Here is a 25,824-nt window from a genome sequence, read left to right on the forward strand (position 1 = left end):
GCAGGGCAGTTCCATACTACCAGCTATCACAAAGATATGAAAAATGCATCACTGAAAATTTCTAATAACCTAATTCAATTCCTTTTTGAGCTTACTTAAATGTGTACCTTTTTCAATATTACACATTAAATTCACATACTAAGTATGCTATAAGAACAGTTAAGTAATATTTTATTGTGTTAAAACTTGTCTTTTCAAAATAAAGTAGTGTTATTAGAACAGATAAGAGCAACAGACATCCCAAGTGAAATTAGCAAGGTGAGTAATTTTTCAGACACTACCTACACCACTTGCTCTCTCATGGGGCCTATAATGACAGAATATAAGAAGAAGCTTATGCAGAGGCTGAGGAAGATGTTCCTCCTGAAATGCTTGCCTCCAGCTCTTCAGTTGAGGATGAACTCTACCTGTTTTATGTACAGTGGAGCCTTCAAGGGCAGATACTACAGCAAGTTCTTCAAGTAGGGATAATTTCTTATTTGTCTATAAGAGGGACAAAGTGGGTGAGGTAATATCTTTTATTAGATCAAGTTCTGTTGGTGAAAGAGACAAACTTTTGCGCTACACAGAGCTCTTATTCAGGTCTGGGAAAGGTACTCAGAGGCTGAGCCCTGGTCTAAACTACAGAGTTAGGTCGACATAAGGCAGCTTATGATGACCTAACTCCGCAAGCATCCATGCTAAAATGTAGCTCCCACTGATGTTACTTCCCCACTACACTGACTTAACTCCATCTCTGTGAGAGGCGTAGCGCTTAAGCTAATGTAGTTAGGTTGACACAGTGTCAGCATAGACACTGCGGTGCATACATCAACTGTTGTTGTCTTTCAGAAGCCTTCCCACAATGCCCAACACTGACCGTGAGAACATGCACCACCGACACAAGGACCATAGTGTGGATATGCAAAAGCAATTGATTTACTTAGGGTATGGCTACACTTGCAGCTGTACAGCGCTGTGAGTCAAACCCGTCTTCGTACAGCTGAGTAGGGAAAGCGCTGACAGCGCAGTGGCATGGCCACATTTGCGGCACTTGCAGCTCCATTGGGAGTGGTGCATTATGGGCAGCTATCCCAGCGTTCAAGTGGCTGCAACGTGCTTTTCAAATGGGGGTGTGTGGAGTATGACAGGGAGTGTGTTGTGTGTATTTCGGGGGAGAGAGAGTGGGTTTTTGGGGTGCTGAGAGTGTGTCAGCATGCTGTCTTGTAAGTTCAGACCCCCTTGCCCCCCCTGCTTCTCACTCACTCAACTCACTCACTCAAAGCAAACAGCAAAATGTTTGCTTTTTCTCTCTGAAACGGAGCGGCACTTCCGTATTCCTGCAGCATACCTGCAGGCGATCACAACAATGAGAAGAGTGGCCACTTGATAAGGGGATTATCACAGCGCAGCAAGTTAACTCCTCGTTCACACTGAAACCCGGGAGTTGTAGCCAAAGTGCAGCAAATGTTATTCCTCTCGGGGAGGTGGAGTACCAGCAGCGCTGTAGCTGCGGAGACACAGCGCTGTACGTGCCTTGCCAGTGTGGATGGGGAGTGAGGTACAGCGCTCTGGGAGGCTTTATTGCGCTGTAACTCGCAAGTGTAGCCAAGGCCTTAGATGGTTGTATGTCAATGTAACTTACGTTGACTTAAATTATGTAGTGTAAACATACCCTAAGTCTTACAAACTAACATTAGTATACAGTAGAACCTCAGAGTTATGAACACCTCGGGAATGGAGGTTGTTTGTAACTCTGAAAAGTTTGTAACTATGAACAAAACATTATGGTTGTTTTTCAAAAGTTTACAACTGAATATTGACTTAATACAGCTTTGAAACTTTACTATGCAGAAGAAAAATGCTGCTTTCCTTTTTTTTTAGTTTACATTTAACACTGTACTATACTGTATTTGCTTTTGTTTTTTTGTCGTCTCTAATGCTGCCTGATTGCGTAATTCCGGTTCCAAATGAGGTGTGGGATTGATTGGCCAGTTCGTAACTCTGGTGTTCTACTGTAATTACATAGCTCAGGGGTGTGAAAAATCCACAACCCTGAGCAACATAATTATACCGACCTAACTCCCGGGGGAGACACCGCTATGTCAACAGGAGAGCAACAGAGCTACCGCCTCTCGTGGAGGTGGATTAACTACACCAACAGGAGAAGCTCCCTCGTCGGCATAGTTGCTTCTTCACTAAAGCAGTGCAGCTCTGCCGCTGCAGTGCTCTATGTGTAGACAAGCCCTTTGTCACACCTGAATACAAGGTGGAACTGATCCTTTAGCATAGGTAGTTAACACTTATTGTAAGAGACCATTCAAGATGAAGTGATCCAATAACTCCTCTGTAGTCATAGGACAAAAAAGGGGGGTTAATGGGTTACAGACTGTTGCATTAAGTCATAAATCCAGTCACTTTATCAAGACCATGATTTTTAGTGTCTAGCAGAGATATGAATTTAAACACCCAGGCTATGCTTTTGTTTTATTTGTCTGTAAAGCACTTAGCATACTTTTGTGTATTGCGCACCTATTTCTGGCACAATGAGCAGCAATTACTTATTAGGATCAAGCGTGAGTAACATGCTCTATGGACTTTCTTCTATTTCCTCAGTTAATTCATGCAACTGAACAGCCCAGCAAATGTGAGTAAACAGACCACCTAATTTTACTTTGCAGCTAAAAATAAGTGGACTTATTTCATTTGGTTTACTTTTATTACATTTGACAGATCTCAGCATGACAACAGTTTTGTAAAACATGAGGCTTTTCACGTCGTCTCCTACCTGATATATTCTAAATGGGATGTAGCGAAATCCACTATCTTCTGGAGGATACTCCATGAGTTTCCGATTTATGGCCCAAAATTGGTCAAATTTGTCTGTGAAAGTAAGAGTTGTATTTATTATTAGCAATTAATAACGTATATGCTTCTTTACTGAAAAAGATACACGAAATATGATAGGCACAATCATACACACGGGAAAATGGAGCATCTAATCCTTTTATCACAGAATTTTTGCCTGTGAGTAGGTTTTTTCCCCTATAATTCTTGTTCCCTCTGTAGCCTCAAGAAGGGGAATTGCCCTCCCATTGCTGAAAATAAACAGAGCAGGTAATCTACGTTGTCCCACCACAGTCACAATGTGATGACTTGTCAGAAACTAAAGAGAAATTGACTTCATGTCACTCTGCTTCTTCCAAGGGTAGAGAAATACTGTGTAACACAGCATTAACAATGCTGCTATTTCAGCCAGAAGCAGATATTGCTAATGCTCTCTGCTACTACTGCTCGTTGCTCCCCATTTTTTCATATTTAACAGCTTTTTTAACTTGAGAGGAAAAATCAGGTGCAAAGTACAGGGGACTTAAGAGCAGAAGCAGCAACATGGAGACAATTTATTTTTGTCTCTTGATATTTGCAGTTAGAGAAGGTCCTTTAGGATAATCTACTCTGGTAAATATGGAAGCACTTGTAAACAGCAAAATCACAGAAGAAATGTGTACTATTTTGATGGAACAACCTGAGAATAAAAGTAAAAGTTTAATATGTTCAACACACACACATTGATTTTTGTATATTATACACAGTAATTTATATTAAAAGTTAACTGGTTTTAATGTTGGTAATATCAGAAACAATGAAGTAGTTTCAGAGAGCATACATTCCCTCTTTGCCAAAGCACACAGTGCTGTACAACACAATAGCATTAAAATATGTTAAACAAATGTCTTAATTAAAATAGGATAAGGAAAGCACTTTAAAAGGGCAAAGAGGATATTCAGATAAGATCAACCAAGCAGAACAAATACCAAAAAAAGGAAGGGTAGGAGGGAGACGACATGTGGGGAGCTAATCACGAGCATACTGAAAAATACCTTTAAAATTGAGAAAGGTTTGTTATTAAGAAGTACAGAGAGATATAGAGACATCAGTGCTCTAGGGGCCACAAAGTCATGATCAACTGCCAACCTAAGACACAACAGATGGCTCTCTTAAGGCATATATGTTGTATCTTATCACATATACCCAATGCAACAATGCTCAGCTTGATCTCAAATACAGTCAAGGTCTAATTTTTTTTTTTTTTAAACCCAACATGTTACAGGGAACCAAAAGTAACTCCAATTAGACAGGCCTAATATGATCACTGTGATTCAATCCAGGCAAAAAAGGTTTATCTGTATCCTGAACAAGCTACCAATGATTGATACATATTATAGAATCATAGGGCTGGAAGGGGCCTCAAGAAATAATCAAGACCAGCTCTTGTGCTGATGCAGGATCAAGTAAACCTAGAGGGGTTCTCACAACAAATTTTTTGGTGGTCTCAATGTGCGGCCACCCACTCTTGCTGGTGGCTGCTCTGACAATTTTTCCTAAAATACTTAATTAACTTTAGGTGGGAAAATGCACATATATATGTCCAAATCATTGTATTTTATTTATGTAGGGTTTTTTTTTCCCCCCAAACTCAATAATCAAAATAATGTACTGTTGTCTCTATTCTTTACTGGACCTAAATAGAATAGAAACAAAAATAAGGTGCTTTTCATGTTCTTGTCTTTTCTTGTTGTTTCTTTTGGTTGCTTTTTTGTTTTAGACTTGCTAGCTAGTAAGTCTGCTGCTGTGAAAAGTGGCATGTGTGTGTTCGTTAATATTTTTCACAGCAGCAAACTTGCTAGCTAGCTGGGAGATAGTGAAAAGTGATATTAACAAACATACAAATATCACTTTTCACAGCGAATTTACTCAGCCCCGGCAAGCTGGGGGACAAATTAAGCCCTGGATGGGGAGGTGGGTAGGGAGGCAGTAGGGAATCAGGGGCAATGGATAGGGGGGACCAGAGGAGGCAGCGGGGAGCAGGCGCAATGGGGGGGGGGGGCAGCTTAGGGGCTGGGGGAGGCAGCAGGAGCCAGTGGTGATGGGAAGGGTGGCGAGCCTGGGGTCAAGCTGAAGCCCTGTGGCCAGGGACCAGAGCCCGCTGCTCCATGGCCAAACTTGCTGCCACCACCCCAGTGCTGAAGCCAGAAGCCTGAGCCCCACCAGCCCCAGGAAGGTGGGGAACTCACACCAGCTGCCTACTCCTCCAGCGTTTCTGGCTCCAGAGGGGGACAGGGCCCAACCCCTGCTGGCAGCCCCAGGGGAGGAGACGCTACTTGCCCCCCCCGCCCCAAATCACCGCCTATGAAGCTGTGGCCACAAAAAAAGAAGTCCCTGGTGGCCGAATGCGGTCGCAGTGACCGCATTTGAGAAACGCTGACTTAGACCATACCTGACAACTTTTTGCCCTGTTTCTCATAATCTCCAACAATGGGGATTCCACAACTTTTTCACATAAGTCAGGTTTTCTAAACCTTTTATCATTTTTGTTGCTCTCATCTGGGCTTGCACCCATTTGTTCCCATCCTTCCTGAAGTGGGTTGCCCTGAACTGGACACAGTACTCCTGCAGAGGCCTTACTAGTGCTGGAGCAGGACAATTACCTCCTGTGTCTTACATACGACATTGCTGTTAAAACACCCCAGAATGATACACCTCTACCCCGATATAACGCGACCCAATGTAACATGAATTTGAATATAACGCGGTAAAGCAGTGTTCCGGGGGCGGGGGGGGAGGGGCTACGCACTCCGGTGGATCAAAACAAGTTCGATAAAACGCGGTTTCACCTATAATGCGGTAAGATTTTTTGGCTCCCAAGGACAGCGTTATATCGAGGTAGAGGTGTATTAGTCCTTTTCACAGCTGCACAACACTGCAGATTCTCATTTAATTTGTGATCCATTATACCCCCAGATCTTTTTCAGCAGTACTACCACTTAGCCAGTTATTCCCCATTTTGTAGTTGTGCATTTGATTTTTTCTCTTCCTAAGTGTAGTACTTTGCCTTTGTCTTTATTGAATTTCATCTTGTTGAATTCAGACCAGTTCTCCAATTTGTCAAAGTCATTTTGAATTTTACTTCTGTCCTCCAAAGTGCTTGCAACCCCTTCCAGCTTGGTGTCATCTGCTAATTTTATAAGCATACTCTCCACTCCATTATCCAAGCCATTAAGGAAAAATTGAATAGCACTGGACCAAGAACTGACTCCTGTTAACTACTCTTTGAGTACAGTCTTTCAACCTGTTTTTCACTCACCTTATAGTAATTTAATCTAGACCACATTTCCTTTATTTGCTTAAGAGAATGTCATGTGGGACTCTGTCAAAAGCCTTACTAAAATCAAGATATTGCTACAAGCCATAAGAGGAATTAACTTAAATTTGTGGTCAGTGGAGCAGTGGTGCTGTTTCAATGTCAGGCGGTAAGGGCACAGCCTGTGTGAAGTGCACAACTGAAATACTTTGGTACCATGTCTAAACACGTGGCTTTTCATGCAAAGGTTGTGGCTGAAATAGACTCCAGACACTTACTCTACAATCGGAAAACAAGTTATTTCAATAAGTGAGAACATGAAGGAGGATGACCTCCTCACTATAACCGCTGTCCACTATCAATGGGAGGTTAGAGACTGGGTAAGATTGTCTTAGAAGCCCAGCAATACACAACGATTTGAGGATGGTTGACTGCATCCCTTCACTAAGTTGATAACACCTGTCCATTATGGCAACATACTACGTGAAATAACTAAGACATGTAAGGGACTGAACCACAGGTGGGTCTCAAGCAACCAATATTATCCATTGACATCTTACCAGAAAACAAGCTAAACCAAACCAACATCAGCACATAGATCTAATTTACCTTTTCAGTGCTTAGATACAAATGATAGACTTTACTGCAATGCCTAGGAGCATTTAAGGCTACAGTAAAAAGATAGTAAGGAGACGGTGAAAGAGCTATGGAGGAATACATTTTTCTAGTGCTCCTATGGGAGTGGATACCCTTCCCATAGTCTTAAAAATCTTGTCCTTTTATTTTAGTCTAGTATAATGCTTTTTGTTGTGGTTGCTTCAATCTTCACTAAAAAGATTGAGACCTGATGCTTAAAAAAAATATTAACAACTAGGGGGAAGGATCTCAGGCCAAAACAAGAAAAGAACAGGTTAAAGAATATGGTATATAGTTAAGTTAGGTGTATTCAAGTCAGCAGTGTCTAATAAACTTTGCCCTAGAGTAATTAAGAAAACAGCAAAGCAATTCTTGAACCATTAGCGATAATCTTTGAGAATTCATGGAGGATGGCTGAAGTCCCAAAGGACTGGAAATGGGCAAATATATTACCTATCTTCAAAAAGGGGGAAAAGGAGGACCCAGAGAATTATATATCAGTCAGCCTAAATCAATATCAGAAATATACTGGAACAAATAATTAAACAATTTGTTCAAACCTAGACAATGATACGAGGATGTGTAATAGTCAACACATTTGTCAAGAGCAAATTGTGCCAAACCAATCTAATTTTCTTCTTTGACAGGTAGAAATGATATACTAAAGCGCCTGGAATTTAGTAAGACTTTTGACACAGTCCCACTTGACAGTCTCATAAGCAAACTAGGGAAATGTGTTCTAGATTAAATTACTATAAAGTAGGTGCACAACTGGTTGAAATACTGAACTCAGTAACACAGGCAGTGGGGCTCAGAGTCTAAACAGTGACCGAAGTATGACCTTGCCAACGTTCACATACTCCCTCCAAGTCATTGTGATGGCGTAATGAGGGAATGTATGTATGGAGTATCAGGTAGTAGCGCTGCAAAGATCCAGGATAGGTAAGTGGGCAGAGATGTTATCAAAAGCTTAGGGTCTGTGATGGTAAGGCACTGTTCTGGGACAAACATGCCCAGGAGCAAGTTGCCAAAGGTTCAACTGGAGGCCCCATGAAAGTAGTTAACACTGTGTTAAGGTCCCAAAGCAGAACTGATGCTTTTACAGGTGGAATCAGGTGAGCAATTCTCTTGAGAAACACTTTTTCCCCTTGAAAATGGGGAGTGAGTGGCAGAAGTATCTGCCAGATAGACTCATAGACTTTAAGGTCAGAAGGGACCATTATGATCATCTAGTCTGACCTCCTGCATGATGCAGGCCACAAAAGCTGACCCCTCCCCTCCTGGAATAATTCTCTCCCTTGACTCAGCTGTTGAAGTCCCCAAATCATGATTTAAAGACTTCAAGTTGCAGAGAATCCTCCAGCCAGCGACCCCTGCCCCATGCTGCGGAGGAAGGTGAAAAACCTCCAGGGCCTCTGCCAATCTACCCTGGAGGAAAATTCCTTCCCGACCCCAAATATGGCGATCAGCTGAACCCCGAGCATGTGGGCAAGATTCTCCAGCCAGACCCGCATTGACCATTGATACTAGTTACCAGCGATGGCAAGTTATTGACCTATTGACTAAAATCACGTTATCCCATCAAACCTGAACCTTTAGGGAACTTAAGGAAAGGCCAGAAGACTTCAGATTTAGTAAGTATTCCAAAATGCCCTAGATACTCGTCCTCATAGGCTGAATCCCTTAAGCAGAAGCCCATACAGAAGTTGGTCCAATAAAAGATATTACCTCACCCACCATGACTCCTTAATATCCTGGGAGCAACTCGGCTACAACTACACTGCGTACAGTGGAAGATAGTAAATTAATTGACTGACAGTTAACTCACTTGATCAACTGCCAGTTAAATGCCAGTTTGGAGACTTGGTAAATATTTCTACCAGGACACATATTTGTGGCTTAGCTGAGACATGCGTGTCTTGGAACAAAATTTGTGAAGCATCCAGATGAGCTAACTCAAGTTAAACTGGAAATTAGATTAATTTGAGCTTAAAAACTAGTCTAGACATACCCTAAAAGAGAACTTTCAAGGCACACACAGGAATAACTGCAATTGTAAATATATACTTTCTCTAGTTGGGAAGACTGTTGACTTGGAATGAAGAAATCATATTCTTATTACCCTTGGACTAGCTAATTTTATACTAGATTTGCTTCTCTTAGGAGCTGCAGTTACTCGGGCAGGACACACAGGTGAATGGGGACAGACACAGGGATGGATTTAAGCACTAGGCCACAACTTTATCAGTGAAGCACCATTCCCCAATATTATCTGCTCCATCTCCCCATACTAGGCATTTAAGTGGGTCCAGTGGAGGGGTTACAGGGCTCCCATTAGATAACCCATAATTCAGGGTTGACTCTCCTCAGTCTATCCCTAGGATTCAGGTTAGTCTGCTGAATCCTCTCACCCTCCCCCTTGTACAGGGGACCAGGGCCGTCCCTACCCATATGCAAAGTACGCAGTTGCGTAGGGCGAGAGGAAATTTGGGGCACCAAATTTCTTGGTGCCCTAAGCAGCTGCGTGCTGCTCCAGTCCCTGCTCCGCCTCTTCCCCATGGCCCCCGCTCCTGCTCTGCCCCAGCCCAGTGCTGCTCCAGTCCCTGCTCCGCCTCTTCCCCATGGCCCCCGCTCCTGCTCTGCCCCAGCCCAGTGCTGCTCCAGTCCCTGCTCCGCCTCTTCCCCATGGCCCCCGCCCCTGCTCCGCCTCTTCCCCATGGCCCCACTCCACCCCTTCCCCAAAGCCCCCACCCCTGCTGTCCCTGCCCCGCCTCTTCCCACCCCTGCTCCGTCCCAGCCCCGCCCCCACTCCTCTGAGGACTGCAGCAGGGGGCAGGCCTGCACTCACCGGCAGCAGAAACTGGAGTGACCCGGCCCCAGCCCACTCCGCAGGCTCCCAGCCGTGCCACCGGTGAGTGCTGGGGGGTGGTTCCCCCCTGCCCCCCCACAGAGGCCTGGGTCCAGCCCCCCCCCGCTGGGGGGGCTGCGTAGGGCACCAAAATGGCTAGGGATGGCCCTGCAGGGGACAGTAGGCTATGTCTACACTAGCGACTGGATATGGGTCCACATGCATGGTTGTGCCAGAACTTGCCTACCATCCACATCTAAACCCCATAAAAAATGGATACCCACCCTGTTCAGTAACTACGATTCTTCGAGATGTCCCCCCTATGGGTGCTCCACTCCAGGTGTGCTTGTGCCTCCTGTGCCTTTGATTGGAAATTTCTCATAGCAATGCATGTTCAGCCCATGCATACACGTTACTCAGTCTTGTGCTCTGTGCTGTTGTTATATAGCACTGTGCAGGCAAACTGCCCCCAGATCCTTCTCTACCGCGAAACTCCAAAGCAGAGGGGAAGGTGGGAGGGTAGTGGACCACCCATAGGGGGACACATCTTGAAGAACCACAGTTATTGCACAGAGTTTGTAACCATTTCTTCTTCAAGTAGTGTCCCTATGGGTGCTCCACTGTAGGTGACTACCACTCAGTTCCCCTTAAAGAGGTGGGGCTACAGTGCTGAGTCCAATATTGAATAAAATATAGCCGAGTCAAATGCAGCATTGGAAAGCAGAGCCACGAGTTATTGGATAGTGCTCAACAAACATATATATAGAGATCTAAGTCATGGCTGTAGAAGCAGAAACAGACCTCATAGTGAGTTCATATGTCTGAGGGTGCTTGGAAATGACAAGATTGGTAGCAACAACTAATGCAGTCGGCTAGCCACTTGGAATGTCTTTGTTTAGAGATTGCAGACTCTTTTGATCTGTCTGCGCCCGAGAAATAATTTGGGAGTCTTTCGGAAAGGTTTTGTCCAGGGCGCTCCTGACATCAAGTGTGGGTAACAGCGCTCTTCTTTGCCTAGGTGAGATTTAGGGTGGAAGATCGGAAGGTGAATGGGTTGGTTAATATGAAACTCAGAAGATATTTTTGGTAAAATCTTGGGGTGTGGCCATAACGTGAAAGATACTGTGAAAGGGAGGTATGCCATAAGGGCCACTATTTCCCCAACTCGTTGAGCCAATGTGATGGCTACCAGAAATGATGTTTTCATCGATAAATGGAGGAGCGAGCAGGTAGCCATTGGTTCAAACCGTGATCTTGTAATGCATTTAATAACCAGATTGAGGTCCCAAACTGGAGCAGGACATCTGACTGGTGGAAAAAGAGATTTCCAAGCTTCATGAGATTTCCAAGCTTCATTGTTGGGTGGGAGAAAAACCTTCTATTGGAGAATGCAAAGCCGTGATGGCTGCCACGTGGACTCTAATGGAGCTTGGGGATAGCCCTGAGATTTTTAGTTCTAGGATGTAGTCCAGTGTATCTGACAGAGATGAGGTTGTTGGTGGAATGTGTTTGACGTCATATCAGCAGGCAAATATCATCCACATTTGTAATTAAGTGTAGCATGTAGACTGTTTTCTGCTGTGTAACAGCACTCTTTTTACTTCCTCTGAACAGGTTGTTTCTAATCCCATGAAAAAGGTTGCGGTTCTTGCACGAAAATCACGGATTCCATGACTTTCTGCGATCTCCGTGACTTCTGCAGCAGCTGGTGCGGCTGACTCCAGAACCAGCTGCTTGGGTGCCCCACAGCCAGCCAGACCAGCCGTTGCTGGAGTGACCCAGGCCACTGCTCGGGAGGCCCCGGACAACTGGCTCCAGGGACCGCCTAAGCAGTGGCTGGTCTGGCTGGTCCCGCGGACCGGGGTGGCCCCAGAGAGCGCCTGAGCAGCGATCCCAGGGGCTGCCCTGGGGCCAGCTGCACTGGCCACTGCTCGGGTGGCCCTGAGCAGTGACCAGTGCGGCTGGCTCCAGGGAGCTCCCAAGCAGCGGTCCTAGGGACGTCCTGGGGACCGCCCGAGCAGCAGCGGTCTCGGGGTGGTTCAAGCAGTGGCTCCAGGGGTGCCTGTAGGCACCCCATCTGGAGAGTAGTCCCGGGGAGCAGCGGCTGAGGGCAGTCAACCCCCAGCACTGGAGCCAGACCCCTCCCCCCAGAACAGGGGCAGTGGGGCCCCAGAAGTAGAGATTCAGTCAGGGGTATTTTTGGTAAAAGTCATGGACAGCTCATGGGCCGTGAATTTTTATTTATTGCCCGTGACCTGTCAATGACTTACCAAAAATACCCGTGACTACATCTTAGCCTTACCTATGACCCATCAACCAGACATGATTTGAGGCGAAGAACTCCAAGACTGAAGTGAAGGCTCTTTTTGCCTTCCTAAGAGAAAAGATTAGGAGTAGCCTGGAGAGTGATCATTGAGTAAACAGCCTGGACAGTGATCATTGAGTAAACAGCTGTGTCAGGTAAGGAAATCATGTTTGTCTGGGCTAGGTTAGAACTATTAGAATAACTCTGGTTCTGTCCTTTTTTATTTTGAGTAGGACTTTAGATATTAGAGGAGTCGGGTGAACCCATGCAGCAGACTCAACGACCACTGAAGGTGAAAGACATCCCCCAAGGGTCAGAGACCCAGCCCACCTCTGGACCAGAACTGGGCACATTTCTTGTGTATCACCGTGGCGAACAGGTCTATTCAAGGGGTGCCCCATTGTCGGAATATGTGGTGAAGTATGATGGAATCTATCTTCCACTTGTGGCTTGAGAGAAGTGCCTGCTGAGTGTGTTTGTAGTCACACTCTGAACTCCTGGAAGGTAAGCTGCTGTGAGGGCGAACTGATTGCACATTCACCAATTCCAAAGCTTGAAAGGCTCAGTGCAGAGGTAGGGGGATCTTTCCCTTCCTTGCTGGTTGATACAGAACATGCATGACATGTTCTCCGTTATGAGCTTTATGTGTGCCCCTGATTAGTGGTAGAAACTGGAGACAGGTGTATCTGACTGCCCTATATTCCAGGAAGTTGAAGTACAGAGTGGTTTCTTGAGGTGTTCATCTGCCCTATGGTGGGGGTCTAGAATTTTTGTGCCTTCATAAAGGTGTTGAGTAGGCCTTAAATCTAGGATAGGTCTCCAACTGCCGTCCTTTTTTGGAATCAGGAAATACCCAGAATAAAACCCCTTCCCTCTTTGCTGCACAGGAACCAGTTCTATAGCACTCTGGAGTAGGAGAGAGTCTTTTTCCTGTCATAGCAGGTTCTCATGAGAGTGGTCTGTGAAGAGGGACGGGGAAGGGGGGTTGGCAGATGGAAGAAAAGCAAAGTGGATGGGGTATCCTGTGAAAATGATCTCCAGATTACACTTGTCCATAGTGAATAACTCCCAAGCCTGCTGGAAGTGATAAGGGCGGTCACCAAAGAGAGGAAGTCTGGAGAATCAATTCAGCTGGTAAGAATGGGGATCTCAACCAACTGCTCCAGGCACCCAAAACAATGTGCCCATGCTGCTGGGGAGGTGCGTGTGACTGCTCTTGCAGCTTCCCTTTGCTTCCCAGTCATTTTCTATGGGTAAGCAAAGAAATCTGCAGGGGACATGAATTCTCCACACATAGTGTCACAGAATTCCCCCAGGAGTAAACTAAGCTAAGGGCTGTTATACAGAGGACAGTGATCAACTGTTTTCAATGTCCACTGAAGGAAGGACAACAAGTAATCTTAATCTGCAGCAAGGGATATTTAGGTTAGATATGAAGGGAAATGTTTACTGTAAGGATAGTCGAGTACTGGAATAGGTTACCAAGGGAGGTTGTGGAATTCCCATTATTGGAGGTTTTTAGAAACAGGTTAGACAAACAACTGTCTGGGTCAGTCTAGGCATACTTGGTCTTGCCTCAGCACAGTGGGATGGGCTGGCTGATCTCTCAAGGTCCATTGCAACCATACATTTGTATGATTCTATGAAATCTGTAGTTTGCATAAAACATTTGTTCAATTCTTCAGTTTTTAAAGCTATTACCTCTTGTAATAGCAAAAATTAACTGCAAAATACCAAAGCAGCATTCTGGGTCACAGTATTGTGGGACAAACAGTGCAGATATGTTATAGACATGTGTTAATGCAGATGCATACTTCCTTATCACAGCTGTTAGTAATCTACCTTGCTCAACCCAGCAGTCTGACAGCATTTTGGTACGAGTGGCTCAGGAGGAATGATAAAGGGATTCAAAGCCTTTCACCTTATATAAATTCACTTGTTTGACTCCAATGTAGTTGCTAGTGACTCAAAAAATTAGCACCTGATGGGATATCATGGTGTGGAAGTCTCCATCCAGCAGACATTTTCCCCTCAATCAGTTCCAGCCCTTTAAAGTAGTGTCACCAAGCCTTCATTTTAAATTAACAAAGGAAGATTTTCTTTTGTTCAGTCTTGGAAGTGGTTCACCTCATACAAAGTCCCCTTCAATGTCAAGATTAAATTAAGGTCCCTTAGGGTATGTCTACACTACGAAATTAGGTCAAATTTATAGAAGTCAGTTGTTTAGAAATCATTTTTATAAGGTCGATTGTGTGTCCCCCCACACAAAATGCTCTAAGTGCATTAAGTCGGCGGACTGCGTCCACAGTACCGAGGCTAGCGTCGACTTCCGGAGCATTGCACTGTGGTAGCTATCCCACAGTTCCCGCAGTCTCTGCTGCCCATTGGAATTCTGGGTTGAGATCCCAATGCCTGATGGGGCAAAAACAGTGTCGCGGGTGATCCTGGGTACATGTCATCAGGCCCCACCCTCCCTCCCTCCCTGCCGTGAAAGCAACAGCAGACAATCGTTTCGCGCCTTTTTTCAGCCCACACGCCATAGCACTGGGATCATGGAGCCCGCTCAGATCACCACGGCAAGTAAGAGCACTTTAAACACCACGCGCATTATCCTGGAGTATATGCAGGACCAGAACCTGCCAAGGCAAAACCAGGCAAGGAGGCGACGGCAGCGCGGCGACGAGAGTTATGAGGAAATAAACATGGACATAGACCTCTCACAAAGTACGGGCCCCAGCAATGTGCAAATCATGGTGTTAATGGGGCAGGTTCATGCCGTGGAATGCCGATTCTGGGCCAGGGAAACAAGCACAGACTGGTGGGACCACATAGTGTTGCAGGTGTGGGACGATTCCCAGTGGCTGCAAAACTTTTGCATGCGTACGGGCACTTTCATGGAACTTTGTGAGTTGCTTTCCCCTGCCCTGAAGCGCCAGAATACCAAGATGAGAGCAGCCCTCACAGTTGAGAAGCGAGTGGCGATAGCCCTGTGGAAGCTTGCAAAGCCAGACAGCTACTGGTCAGTCGGGAATCAATTTGGAGTAGGTAAATCTACTGTGGGGGCTTCTGTGATCCAAGTAGCCAACACAATCAAAGAGCTGCTGGTATCAAGGGTAGTGATTCTGGGAAACGTGCAGGTCATAGTGGATGGCTTTGCTGCAATGGGATTCCTTAACTGTGGTGGGGCGATAGACGGAACCCATATCCCTATCTTGGCACCTGAGCACCAAGCCAGCGAGTACATAAACCGCAAGGGGTACTTTTCAATGCTGCTGCAAGCACTGGCGGATCACAAGGGACGTTTCACTAACATCAACGTGGGATGGCCGGGAAAGCTACATGATGCTCGCGTCTTCAGGAACTCTGGTCTGTTTCAAAAGCTGCAGGAAGGGACTTTCTTCCCAGACCAGAAAATAACCGTTGGGGATGTTGAAATACCTATCGTTATCCTTGGGGACCCGGCCTACCCCTTAATGCCATGGCTCATGAAGCCATACACAGGCAGCCTGGACAGTAGTCAGGACCTGTTCAACTATAGGATGAGCAAGTGCAGAATGGTGGTAGAACGTGCATTTGGATGTTTAAAAGCGCGCTGGCGCAGTTTACTGACTCGGACAGACCTCAGCGAAACCAATATTCCCATTGTTATTACTGCTTGCTGTGCGCTCCACAATATCTGTGAGAGTAAGGGGGAGACATTTATGGAGGGGTGGGAGGTTGAGGCAAATCGCCTGCCCGCTGATTACGCGCAGCCAGACACCAGGGCGGTTAGAAGAGCACAGCAGGGCGCGGTGCGCATCAGAGAAGCTTTGAAAACCAGTTTCATGACTGGCCAGGCTACGGTGTGGAAGTTCTGTTTGTTTCTCCTTGATGAATCCACTCCCCCCCTCCCCCCGGTTCACTCTACTTCCCTGTAAGCTAACCACCCTCTCCTCCCCCCTTCAATCACCGCTTGCAGAGACAATAAAGTCATTGTTACTTCACATTCATGCATTCTGTATTAATTCATCACACAAATAGGGGGATAACTGCCAAGGTAGCCCGGGAGGGGTGGAGGAGGAGGAGGGAAGCGCCGGGTGGGGTGGGGGAGGAGATAAAGACAAGGACACACTGCACTTTAAAACTTATTGAAGGCCAGCCTTCTGTTGCTTGGGCAATCCTCTGGGGTGGAGCGGCTGGGTGGCCGGAGGCACCCCCACCGCGTTCTTGGGCGTCTGGGTGAGGAAGCAATGGAACTTGGGGAGGAGGGCTGTTGGTTACACAGGGGCTGTAGCAGCGGTCTCTGCTCCTGCTGCCTTTCCTGCAGCTCACCTATACGCTGGAGCATATCAGTTTGATGCTCCAGCAGCCGGAGCATCGACTCTTGCCTTCTGTCAGCAAGCTGACGCACCTTCCTCTTCAGCCCGCCACTTGCTCTCTTCAGCCCGCCACCTCTCCTCGCGTTCATATTGTGCTTTTCTGCATTCTGACATTGTCTGCCTCCACGTATTCTGCTGTGCTCTGTCAGCGTGGGAGGACATCTGGAGCTCCGAGAACATGTCATCCCGAGTGCGCCTTTTTCGCCTTCTAATCTTCACTAGCCTCTGCGAAGGAGAAACATTTGCAGCTGGTGGAGGAGAAGGGAGAGGTGGTAGTTAAAAAGACACATTTTAGAGAACAATGGGTACACTCTTTCACGTTAAATCTTGCTGTTCACATTACACAGCACATGTGCTTTCGTTACAAGGTCGCATTTTTTCTCTTATATTGAGGGCCTGCCGGTTTGGTGTGAGAGATCACTCACGCAGTGCCAGGCAACAGAATTCGGCTTGCAGGCAGCCATGGTAAGCCACAGTCTTTTGGCTTTTTTAACCTTCATAACATGTGGGAATGGTTTCAAAAACAGCAGCGCCCTCATTTCCCATACCAAGCGGCTGTTGGGTTGGCCATTTAAAATGGGTTTGCAATTTAAAAGGAGGGGCTGCGGTTTCCGGGTTAACATGCAGCACAAACACAACTAACCTCCCTCCCCTCCCCCCCACACCCAATTCTCTGGGATGATCACTAACAGCGGGGTACATTTCTGTTCAGCAGAGCAGGAACGGGCACCTCTGAACATCCCCTTAATAAAATCACCCTATTTCAACCAGGTGACCGTGAATGATATCATTCTCCTGAGGATAACAAAGAGAGATAAGGAATGGATGTTGTCTGCATGCCAACAAACACCGGGACCATATGCTGCCATGCTTTGTTATGCAATGATTCCAGACTACGTGCTACTGGCCTGGCGTGGTAAAGTGTCCTACCATGGAGGATGGAATAAGGCAGCCCTCCCCAGAAACCTTTTGCAAAGGCTTTGGGAGTACATCAAGGAGAGCTTTCTGGAGATGTCCCTAGAGGATTTCCGCTCCATCCCCATACACATTAACAGACTTTTCCAGTAGCTGTACTGGCCGCGAATGCCAGGGCAAATTAATCATTAAACAGGCTTGCTTTTAAACCATGTGTAATATTTACAAAGGTACACTCACCAGAGGTGCCTTGTGTGCCCTCAGGGTCTGGGAGCACGCCTTGGGTGGGTTCGGGGGTTACTGGTTCCAGGTCCAGGGTGAAAAACATCTCCTGGCTGTTGGGGAAACTGGTTTCTCCGCTTCCTTGCTGTGAGCTATCTTCAATGTCTTCATCATCATTTTCCTCGTCCCCGAAACCCGCTTCCGTGTTTCGTGATTCTCAACTGACTGAGTCAAAGCACAGGGTTGGGGTAGTGGTGGCTGCATCCCCCTAGCATGGCATGCAGCTCAGCGTAGAAGCGGCATGTCTGCGGCTCTGCCCGGGACCTTCCGTTTGCCTCTCTGGTTTTGTGGTAGGCTTGCCTTAGCTCCTTAATTTTCACGCGGCACTGCTGGGCGTCCCTGTTATGGCCTCTGTCCTTCATGCCCTTTGAGACTTTTTCTAATGTTTTGGCATTTTGTTTACTGCTACGGAGTTCAGCTAGCACTGATTCGTCTCCCCATATGGCGAGCAGATCCCGTACCTCCCGTTCGGTCCATGCTGGAGCTCTTTTGCAATCCTGGGACTCCATCATGGTTACCTGTACTGATGAGCTCTGCGTGTTCACCTGGGCTCTCCACCACGCTGGGCAAACAGGAAGTTCAAAATTTCGCGGGCCTTTTCCTGTCTACCTGGCCAGTGCATCTGAGTTGAGAGTGCTGTCCAGAGCGGTCACAATGGAGCACTCTGGGATAGCTCCCGGAGGCCAATACCGTTGAATTGCGTCCCCACTACCCCAAATCCAACCCGGAAAGGCCGGTTTCAGCGCTAATCCCCTCGTCGGAGGTGGATTAAAGAAATCGATTTAAAGAGCCCTTTTAAGTCAAAAAAAAGGGCTTCGTCGTGTGGACGGGTCCAGGCTTAAATCGAGGTAACGCTGCTAAATTCGACCTAAAATCATAGTGTAAACCACGCCTTAGAGTTTAATGTAGCAGTCTCCAAAACCAAAGGACATAAAGGAGGTGGCTTTTTAAAATGTAAACTGCAAGTACCTCTTTCTTTCTGGCCCAGTCACTTGCAGGGTGTTTTGGCTTGTGCATATTCCACACATTTCCTCAGGGCTCACAGAGGCCATATCTATACTTACCAGGGATCAACGCTGCTGTGATCGATGCAGCGGGGTCCATTTAGTGTGTCTAGTGAAGACCCGCTAAATTGATAGCGGAGAGCTCTCCGGTCGACTCCGGTACTCCACCGGAACGAGACGATTAAGGTAAGTCGACAGGAGAGCATCTCCCGTCAACGCAGCACGGTGTACACACCGCAGTAAGTTGAGCTAAGCTACGGCAACTCCAGCTATGTGAATAACATAGCTGGAGTAGTGTAATTTAGGTCGACTTACCATAGTAGTGTAGACAAAGCCAGAGAGCACCTCCCTCCCCACCCAGCCTCCTGTATTCTTCAAGCAAATTCTGTTTACAATTCATAGATACCAAGGCCAGAAGAAACTGTTATAGATTCATAGATTCATAGATTCTAGGACTGGAAGGGACCTCGAGAGGTCATCGAGTCCAGTCCCCTACCCTCATGGCAGGACCAAATACTGTCTAGACCATCCCTGATAGACATTTATCTAAACTACTCTTAAATATCTCCAGAGATGGAGATTCCACAACCTCCCTAGGCAATTTATTCCAGTGTTTAACCACCCTGACAGTTAGGAACTTTTTCCTAATGTCCAACCTAAACCTCCCTTGCTGCAGTTTAAGCCCATTGCTTCTTGTTCTATCCTTAGAGGCTAAGGTGAACAAGTTTTCTCCCTCCTCCTTATGACACCCTTTTAGATACCTGAAAACTGCTATCATGTCCCCTCTCAGTCTTCTCTTTTCCAAACTAAACAAACCCAATTCTTTCAGCCTTCCTTCATAGGTCATGTTCTCAAGACCTTTAATCATTCTTGTTGCTCTTCTCTGGACCCTCTCCAATTTCTCCACATCTTTCTTGAAATGCGGTGCTCAGAACTGGACACAATACTCCAGCTGAGGCCTAATCAGAGCAGAGTAGAGCAGAAGAATGACTTCTCGTGTCTTGCTCACAACACACCTGTTAATACATCCCAGAATCACGTTTGCTTTTTTTTGCAACAGCATCACACTGTTGACTCATATTTAGCTTGTGGTCCACTATAACCCCTAGATCCCTTTCTGCCGTCCTCCTTCCTAGACAGTCTCTTCCCATTGTGTATGTGTGAAACTGATTTTTCCTTCCTAAGTGGAGCACTTTGCATTTGTCTTTGTTAAACTTCATCCTGTTTACCTCAGACCATTTCTCCTATTTGTCCAGATCATTTTGAATTATGACCCTGTCCTCCAAAGCAGTTGCAATCCCTCCCAGTTTGGTATCATCCGCAAACTTAATAAGCGTACTTTCTATGCCAATATCTAAGTCGTTAACGAAGATATTGAACAGAGCCGGTCCCAAAACAGACCCCTGCGGAACCCCACTTGTTATGCCTTTCCAGCAGGATTGGGAACCATTAATAACAACTCTCTGAGTACGGTTATCCAGCCAGTTATGCACCCACCTTATAGTAGCCCCATCTAAATTGTATTTGCCTAGTTTATCGATAAGAATATCATGTGAGACTGTGTCAAATGCCTTACTAAAGTCTAGGTATACCACATCCACAGCTTCTCCCTTATCCACAAGGCTCGTTATCCTATCAAAGAAAGCTATCAGATTGGTTTGACACGATTTGTTCTTTACAAATCCATGCTGGCTATTCCCTATCACCTTACCACCTTCCAAGTGTTTGCAGATGATTTCCTTAATTACTTGCTCCATTATCTTCCCTGGCACAGAAGTTAAACTAACTGGTCTGTAGTTTCCTGGGTTGTTTTTATTTCCCTTTTTATAGATGGGCACTATATTTGCCCTTTTCCAGTCTTCTGGAATCTCTCCCGTCTCCCAATCTCTCGTTGTGATCATTTAATCTGACCTCCTGTATAACACAAATGCAGGAAGCAATGAGACCAGATGACCCACCTCCTGCCTCTCCCTTGGCCTACATCAACCCCTGTCCTACACATCACAGTTGGCCTACGTGAAATCAGGTGGTGATCGAAGCTAGTGTACAATTGTCCACAGCACACAACATTTAATTGTCTTTGACAGCCTTAGTAGAGGTGCCCAGGATCCAAAGTGCATGGAGACATGCAGTAATTTTGGGGAGTGGCTCCTCTAGAACAAGTTTGAGACATTGGTGACCCACAATTATGAAGCTTATACTATTGCTGTCACAGCTCTACTAGTTGTAGAAATAAAGGATTGCACCTTCCAGGTCACTCAATTCACTCTCTTTCACAAGCAACTAAATTGCATTTATGTTCCTTGTACTGCACATCTGGACAACGTAAATCATACCAGTGATGTGTAACAGTAAGTATTCGGTAGAACCATTACAAATCAATCTGACTGTTAAGATGCCAGCTGAATAACAGACCATGAGATGTTCCTATTGACAAATTAGCTCTGAAACTGCATAGCACCAACAATCCTATGGAATTATGCCTAGAAGTCAATGTGGTAAAATGGTATCTACCCCTCCTATCAAAAATACCCACCTTTCCCATTGATCAGACCCCTAGCACACATTGCCTCTACCTGGGAAGAGGGGAAGTAGCCTTCTCCAAAGTCAGCACCAGTCCTTCCCGTTGTAGCTCTAACCTTGTTGCTGGGCTAGTTACAAACACTTTATAAATCACTTTAAACTGCTCAGCCAAACAGTCATATTATGTATGTGAAGATTTCTTTTTATCCAGAAGACCTCACGCATACAGCAAACATTCTAGAAGCATCACATTTAAAACTTATCCTTTATCAACCATATTTACATTGCATTATATATAGAATTAACATTTAATTTAAAGCTGGTAGTTCTTTCATGGCTTGGCTATTGAAGGATCCCTCTGTAAGACTTAAGGGTGCCAAAATCATTCAAAAACAACGAGAAGTCCTTGTGGCACCTTAGAGACTAACAAATTTATTTCAGGGTTCCTGTTCTTGTATCATAAAAATGCAGAGTCAAACAACCAACAATCACGCTGCTGCTGTTTTGGTAATGGAGAATAGGAAGAGTTAGAGATAAAAATTTGCCCTGCCTATCTGTGACTACAATCTAGCTGTTACCCTTTTCAGACTAACAAAGTATGTCTGAATACTGACAAGGTATTTGTTATCGAGCATGGAGACGTCTTTCACTTTTAGCTTTACATTACTACAAGTAGGGGAAAAAAAGTGTTTTTTTCTTTTTCATAAAGGAGTCTTACAATCACTTTTTTGGATGGAAAAATCCCCACGATATGTTGACCTCTTGCCAACTGTTTTATTACTGAAGAAATCAAAATAAATAAATAAAATTGTCCAGATGATACCTCTGAGCATTGCAATGTGAACTCACTGTTCGGAGAAGTTGGCAAGTTTGCAGATATTTCCAGACTACTTCCAGGTATTAGATAATGATCTGTTATGGAGAACTAGAAGGTAATTTGTTCCATGGTAAAAGATTCAGGCTAAATAACTGCAGAGAAATAGATTCAAATGGTGTCACACGAGGATATAGATTTCATATCCCATCTTATGGAGCTGATTGACAGAACTTTCACCAAACATTTATAATGGGAATAAACTGTTGCTTCTTTACATTAATACATGGCATTCATTCTTTAGGGGATGACCTCTAAAGTAAATGCCAACTAATGCCATGTGTTCTTCAATCCATTATTTAATTGGTTGATCTCTTATAGACATCACGGAAGAGGCAGGTTTTGAAAAGAGATCTGAAAGTGGAGAGAGTAGTGAACTTACAGAGCAACAAAGGAAGGCTTCCCATGCATATAGTTATTCAACTGTGAATTTGGTTTTAAACATGCAAATTCAAAACACATTGAAATTAAGTTCATTAATATTAAATAAGTCATGAAATTCACAAGCCTATAACACCTTGTTATTAAGGGTGCCATCTTATGGTTATATTACCTAATTATGCCTATTTATTGGAAAATTATATTTAACTTTACTGCAGACTGAAACTGTGCCTTTGGGATCAATTTGAGCAGCCAAGCTGAAGAATCACAATTCTTCATGTCCAAACTGCAAACAAGACACCTAATATAAATAAGGAAAACGTTAAAGCACTGTTTAAAATTAGAGTGTATAGTAACATGGCTTTAAAAAAAAAAAAAAAAGAAGGCAGTTTAACTTTTAAATTCCCCCCTCCAAGGCATTTATCACAATGGAACGGGCATAGTTCCAGTGGACAAAGAACTCTCATATAGTTTTATATCTCTCTGGAGGCCATTTACAAATGTTTTAAGAACATAAGATGTAGAGGCCTTTGATTCATCACATCTACAAAGCACAGTAAAACTGCTGGTGTACTGTAGACAAGATACAAATGGCCAACAAGCAATAGCTGCTTGAAAATGTGTTACAAACATGATTATCTAAATTATTGTTACAAGGGAAAGTGACGTTGCTCTATTCCAGACAGGCTACAGAGAACGGCCTTCCTAACAGAGAATGGCCTATTGTGGAAAAGAGTTCATTCTTTAAATAGTTTTCCTTCTGAAAATTTTAAAACTTTAATTTGTATAATATCAAAGTTTTTGCTTTTCTTTTGTTGACAATGCAAAGGAGGAGAGAGAGTATACATATGGGAAACAGAAGTCCAGATAGGGACAGAGGGAAGGGGAAAAGAAACCTAACAAGAAGGAAGTATTCTTGTGGGAATGGGCAGAGAGATAGAAGGGTTAGGGAGGCAAGGCTATATGGGAGAAAACTAGGTATGGGTTAAAGAACTTGCCCTGGGGCCTTACAAAATTTAAAAAATGAGCCTTGTGGGAAATGGGAAACAACACAGATTAGGAAGAGTCATAGTAAGAAATTTTCAACAACAGATAAGGAGATGGAGAGAAGAGGCAGAAAAACCAGAAATGAACACAGAATAGGCAAAACGGAAGATAAAGAGCAGGGAAAAAATTAACAACATTACATGGAGGATTTAGAAGTTAGTGAACTTTAGTGTTTATATTATTTTAGTTTTCTGAATAATGTTCCACAACTACTTTTTTGGGAGGAACAGCTGATAACACAATGTTATTAATAAGATTCAAGTCAATTTGTTGCAGGCATGTAACTATGTTAATGGGTCAGTTACTTTAAAAAATTATTTGACACAGCAGCAGGTTACATTCTCCTAATTGTCAAGCCCTGAACATTTTTTTTTCAGATACAACCTCTGTAATTATCTTCACTTAATGTACAAGCTCATGTATTGAAGTTTCACTGTATGAGTTCTGTTTTATTGCATTAGAAACTGGCCATATATTTTCCCCCTTCTAGGTCATCAGTGTATCTAGATGAAGGTCAAGAGATGATATGCAAGGCATTAGGCCAAAGTAAATTTTTTTCTTTAAGCAGAAACAGCAACTGTACTTCTTCCCATTGCTCCTATATGAAAACATACATCTTATTACTTAAATATGGAGTGTAACAAGATTTATATTATGGCCAAACAATGACACATCTTGGCAGCTGTTAAGCTAGGCCAAATAAAGGAATTTGATTATTGTTCCATAAAACACCCCAACTGCCATGTCTTGAAATGATAAAATATTAATTTCTAAAGAAAAATGTGGTCTGAGAAAAATACTTCTAACAAAGAAAAACACCAAACCATACCCATGAGGAAAACAGTCACAAAAGTCCAAGAATTTTAGTAATCGATAACCAACACCATTCAAACATTTCAGCAACAAAACACACAGATATAATATTTTAACGACAAACCTGAAATGGCAAAAAAGGAAAGCTTTAAGATACCATTTCATTAACCTGTTCCAGCTTCTCTCAGCATGCCTCAGACAACTTACTAACGCTGTAGGAAGAAGTAGTAATAAAAAGTAAAGTAATATAGTAGTTTTACAGAATATTTTTTAAAGATCCCTCAATTTGTATTTATGTCTACCAGATATTTGAAAACAGAAGTTGCAGAAGGCACAGAGGTAGATGGGAGGGACACTGAAGGAACAGAATCATAGCATAATTACTGTTTTCTATAAACCACTCACAATAATCACAGCTTTTAAAAGTGTTGTACTAAAAAACCTGTATTTTCTCTTTAACTTTCACTAGTTATATTTTTAGCAATATTAATTAATATTTTCATTCAGCGCTACGTTTGGTCCAATTTAATGGAAGATTCCTAAAAAGAACCACCACTTGGGTTGGCCTAAAATTTAAATCATGCTCTCCATAAAAGACATGTAAAGCTAGTGTTCTGATCGTTTCATAGAACTGAGACAATCATAGAATCATAGAACTGGAAGGGACCTCAAGAGGTCATCTAGTCCCCTGCACTTATGACAGGACTGAGTATAGACCATCCCTGACAGGTGTTTGTCTAACCTGCTCTTAAAAATTTCCAATGATGGAGATTCCACAACTTCCCTAGGCAATTTATTCCAGTACTTAACAACCCTGACAGGTAGTTTTTCCTAATGTCCAACCTAAACCTGCCTTACTGCAATTTAAGACCATTGCTTCTTGTCCTATCCTCAGCAGTTAAGAAGAACAATTTTTATCCCTCCTCCTTGTAACAACCTTTTATTTCCTTGAAAACTGTTATGTCCTCTCTCAATCTTCTCTTTTCCAGACTAAACAAACCCAATTTTTTCAATCTTTCCTCATAGGTCACGTTTTCTAGACCTTAAATCATTTTTGTTGCTCTTCTCTGGACTTTCTCCGATTTGTCCACATCTTTCCTGAAATGTGGCACCCAGAACTGGACACAATACTCCAGTTGAGGCCTAATCAGCATGGAGTAGAGCGGAAGAATGATTTCTCGTGTCTTGCTTACAACACTCCTGCTAATACATCCCAGAATTATGTTCGCTTTTTTTTGCAACAGTGTTACACTGTTGACTCATATTTAGCTTGTGGTCCACTATGACCCCCAGATCCCTTTCCGCAGTACTCCTTCCTAAGCAGTCATTTCCCATTTTGTATGTGTGCAACTGATTGTTCCCTCCTAAGTGGAGTACTTTGCATTTGTTCTTATTGAATTTTATCCTATTTACTTCAGACCATTTCTCCAGTTTGTCCAGATCATTTTGAATTATAATTCTATCCTCCAAAGCACTTGCAACCCCTCCCAGTTTGGTATCGGCCGCAAACTTTATAAGTGTACTCTTTATGCCATTATCTAAATCATTGATGAAGATATTGAACAGAACCGGACCCAGAACTGATCCCTGTGGAACCCCACTAATTATGCCCTTCCAGCATGACTGTGAACCACTGATAACTACTCTCTGGGACGATTTTCCAACCAGTTATGCATCCACCTTATAGTAGCGCCATCTAGGTTGCATTTCCCTACTT

General features: G+C 44.2%; 1 protein-coding gene across 3 annotated transcripts in view; it reads right to left on the bottom strand.

The window, feature by feature from the left end:
- ATG5 (autophagy related 5) overlaps positions 1-25,824 on the bottom strand; it is a 146,737-nt gene that overhangs the window by 61,580 nt on the left and 59,333 nt on the right. For all 3 annotated transcript variants that reach the window (XM_065400723.1, XM_065400724.1, XM_065400725.1), the window contains exon 6: positions 2,768-2,862. In XM_065400723.1, coding sequence (XP_065256795.1) covers positions 2,768-2,862 — 95 coding nt within the window. The remainder of the gene's footprint in view (positions 1-2,767; positions 2,863-25,824) is intronic.

This window comes from Emys orbicularis, chromosome 3 (assembly GCF_028017835.1).
Source record: "Emys orbicularis isolate rEmyOrb1 chromosome 3, rEmyOrb1.hap1, whole genome shotgun sequence".
Taxonomy (NCBI): Eukaryota; Metazoa; Chordata; order Testudines; family Emydidae; genus Emys; species Emys orbicularis.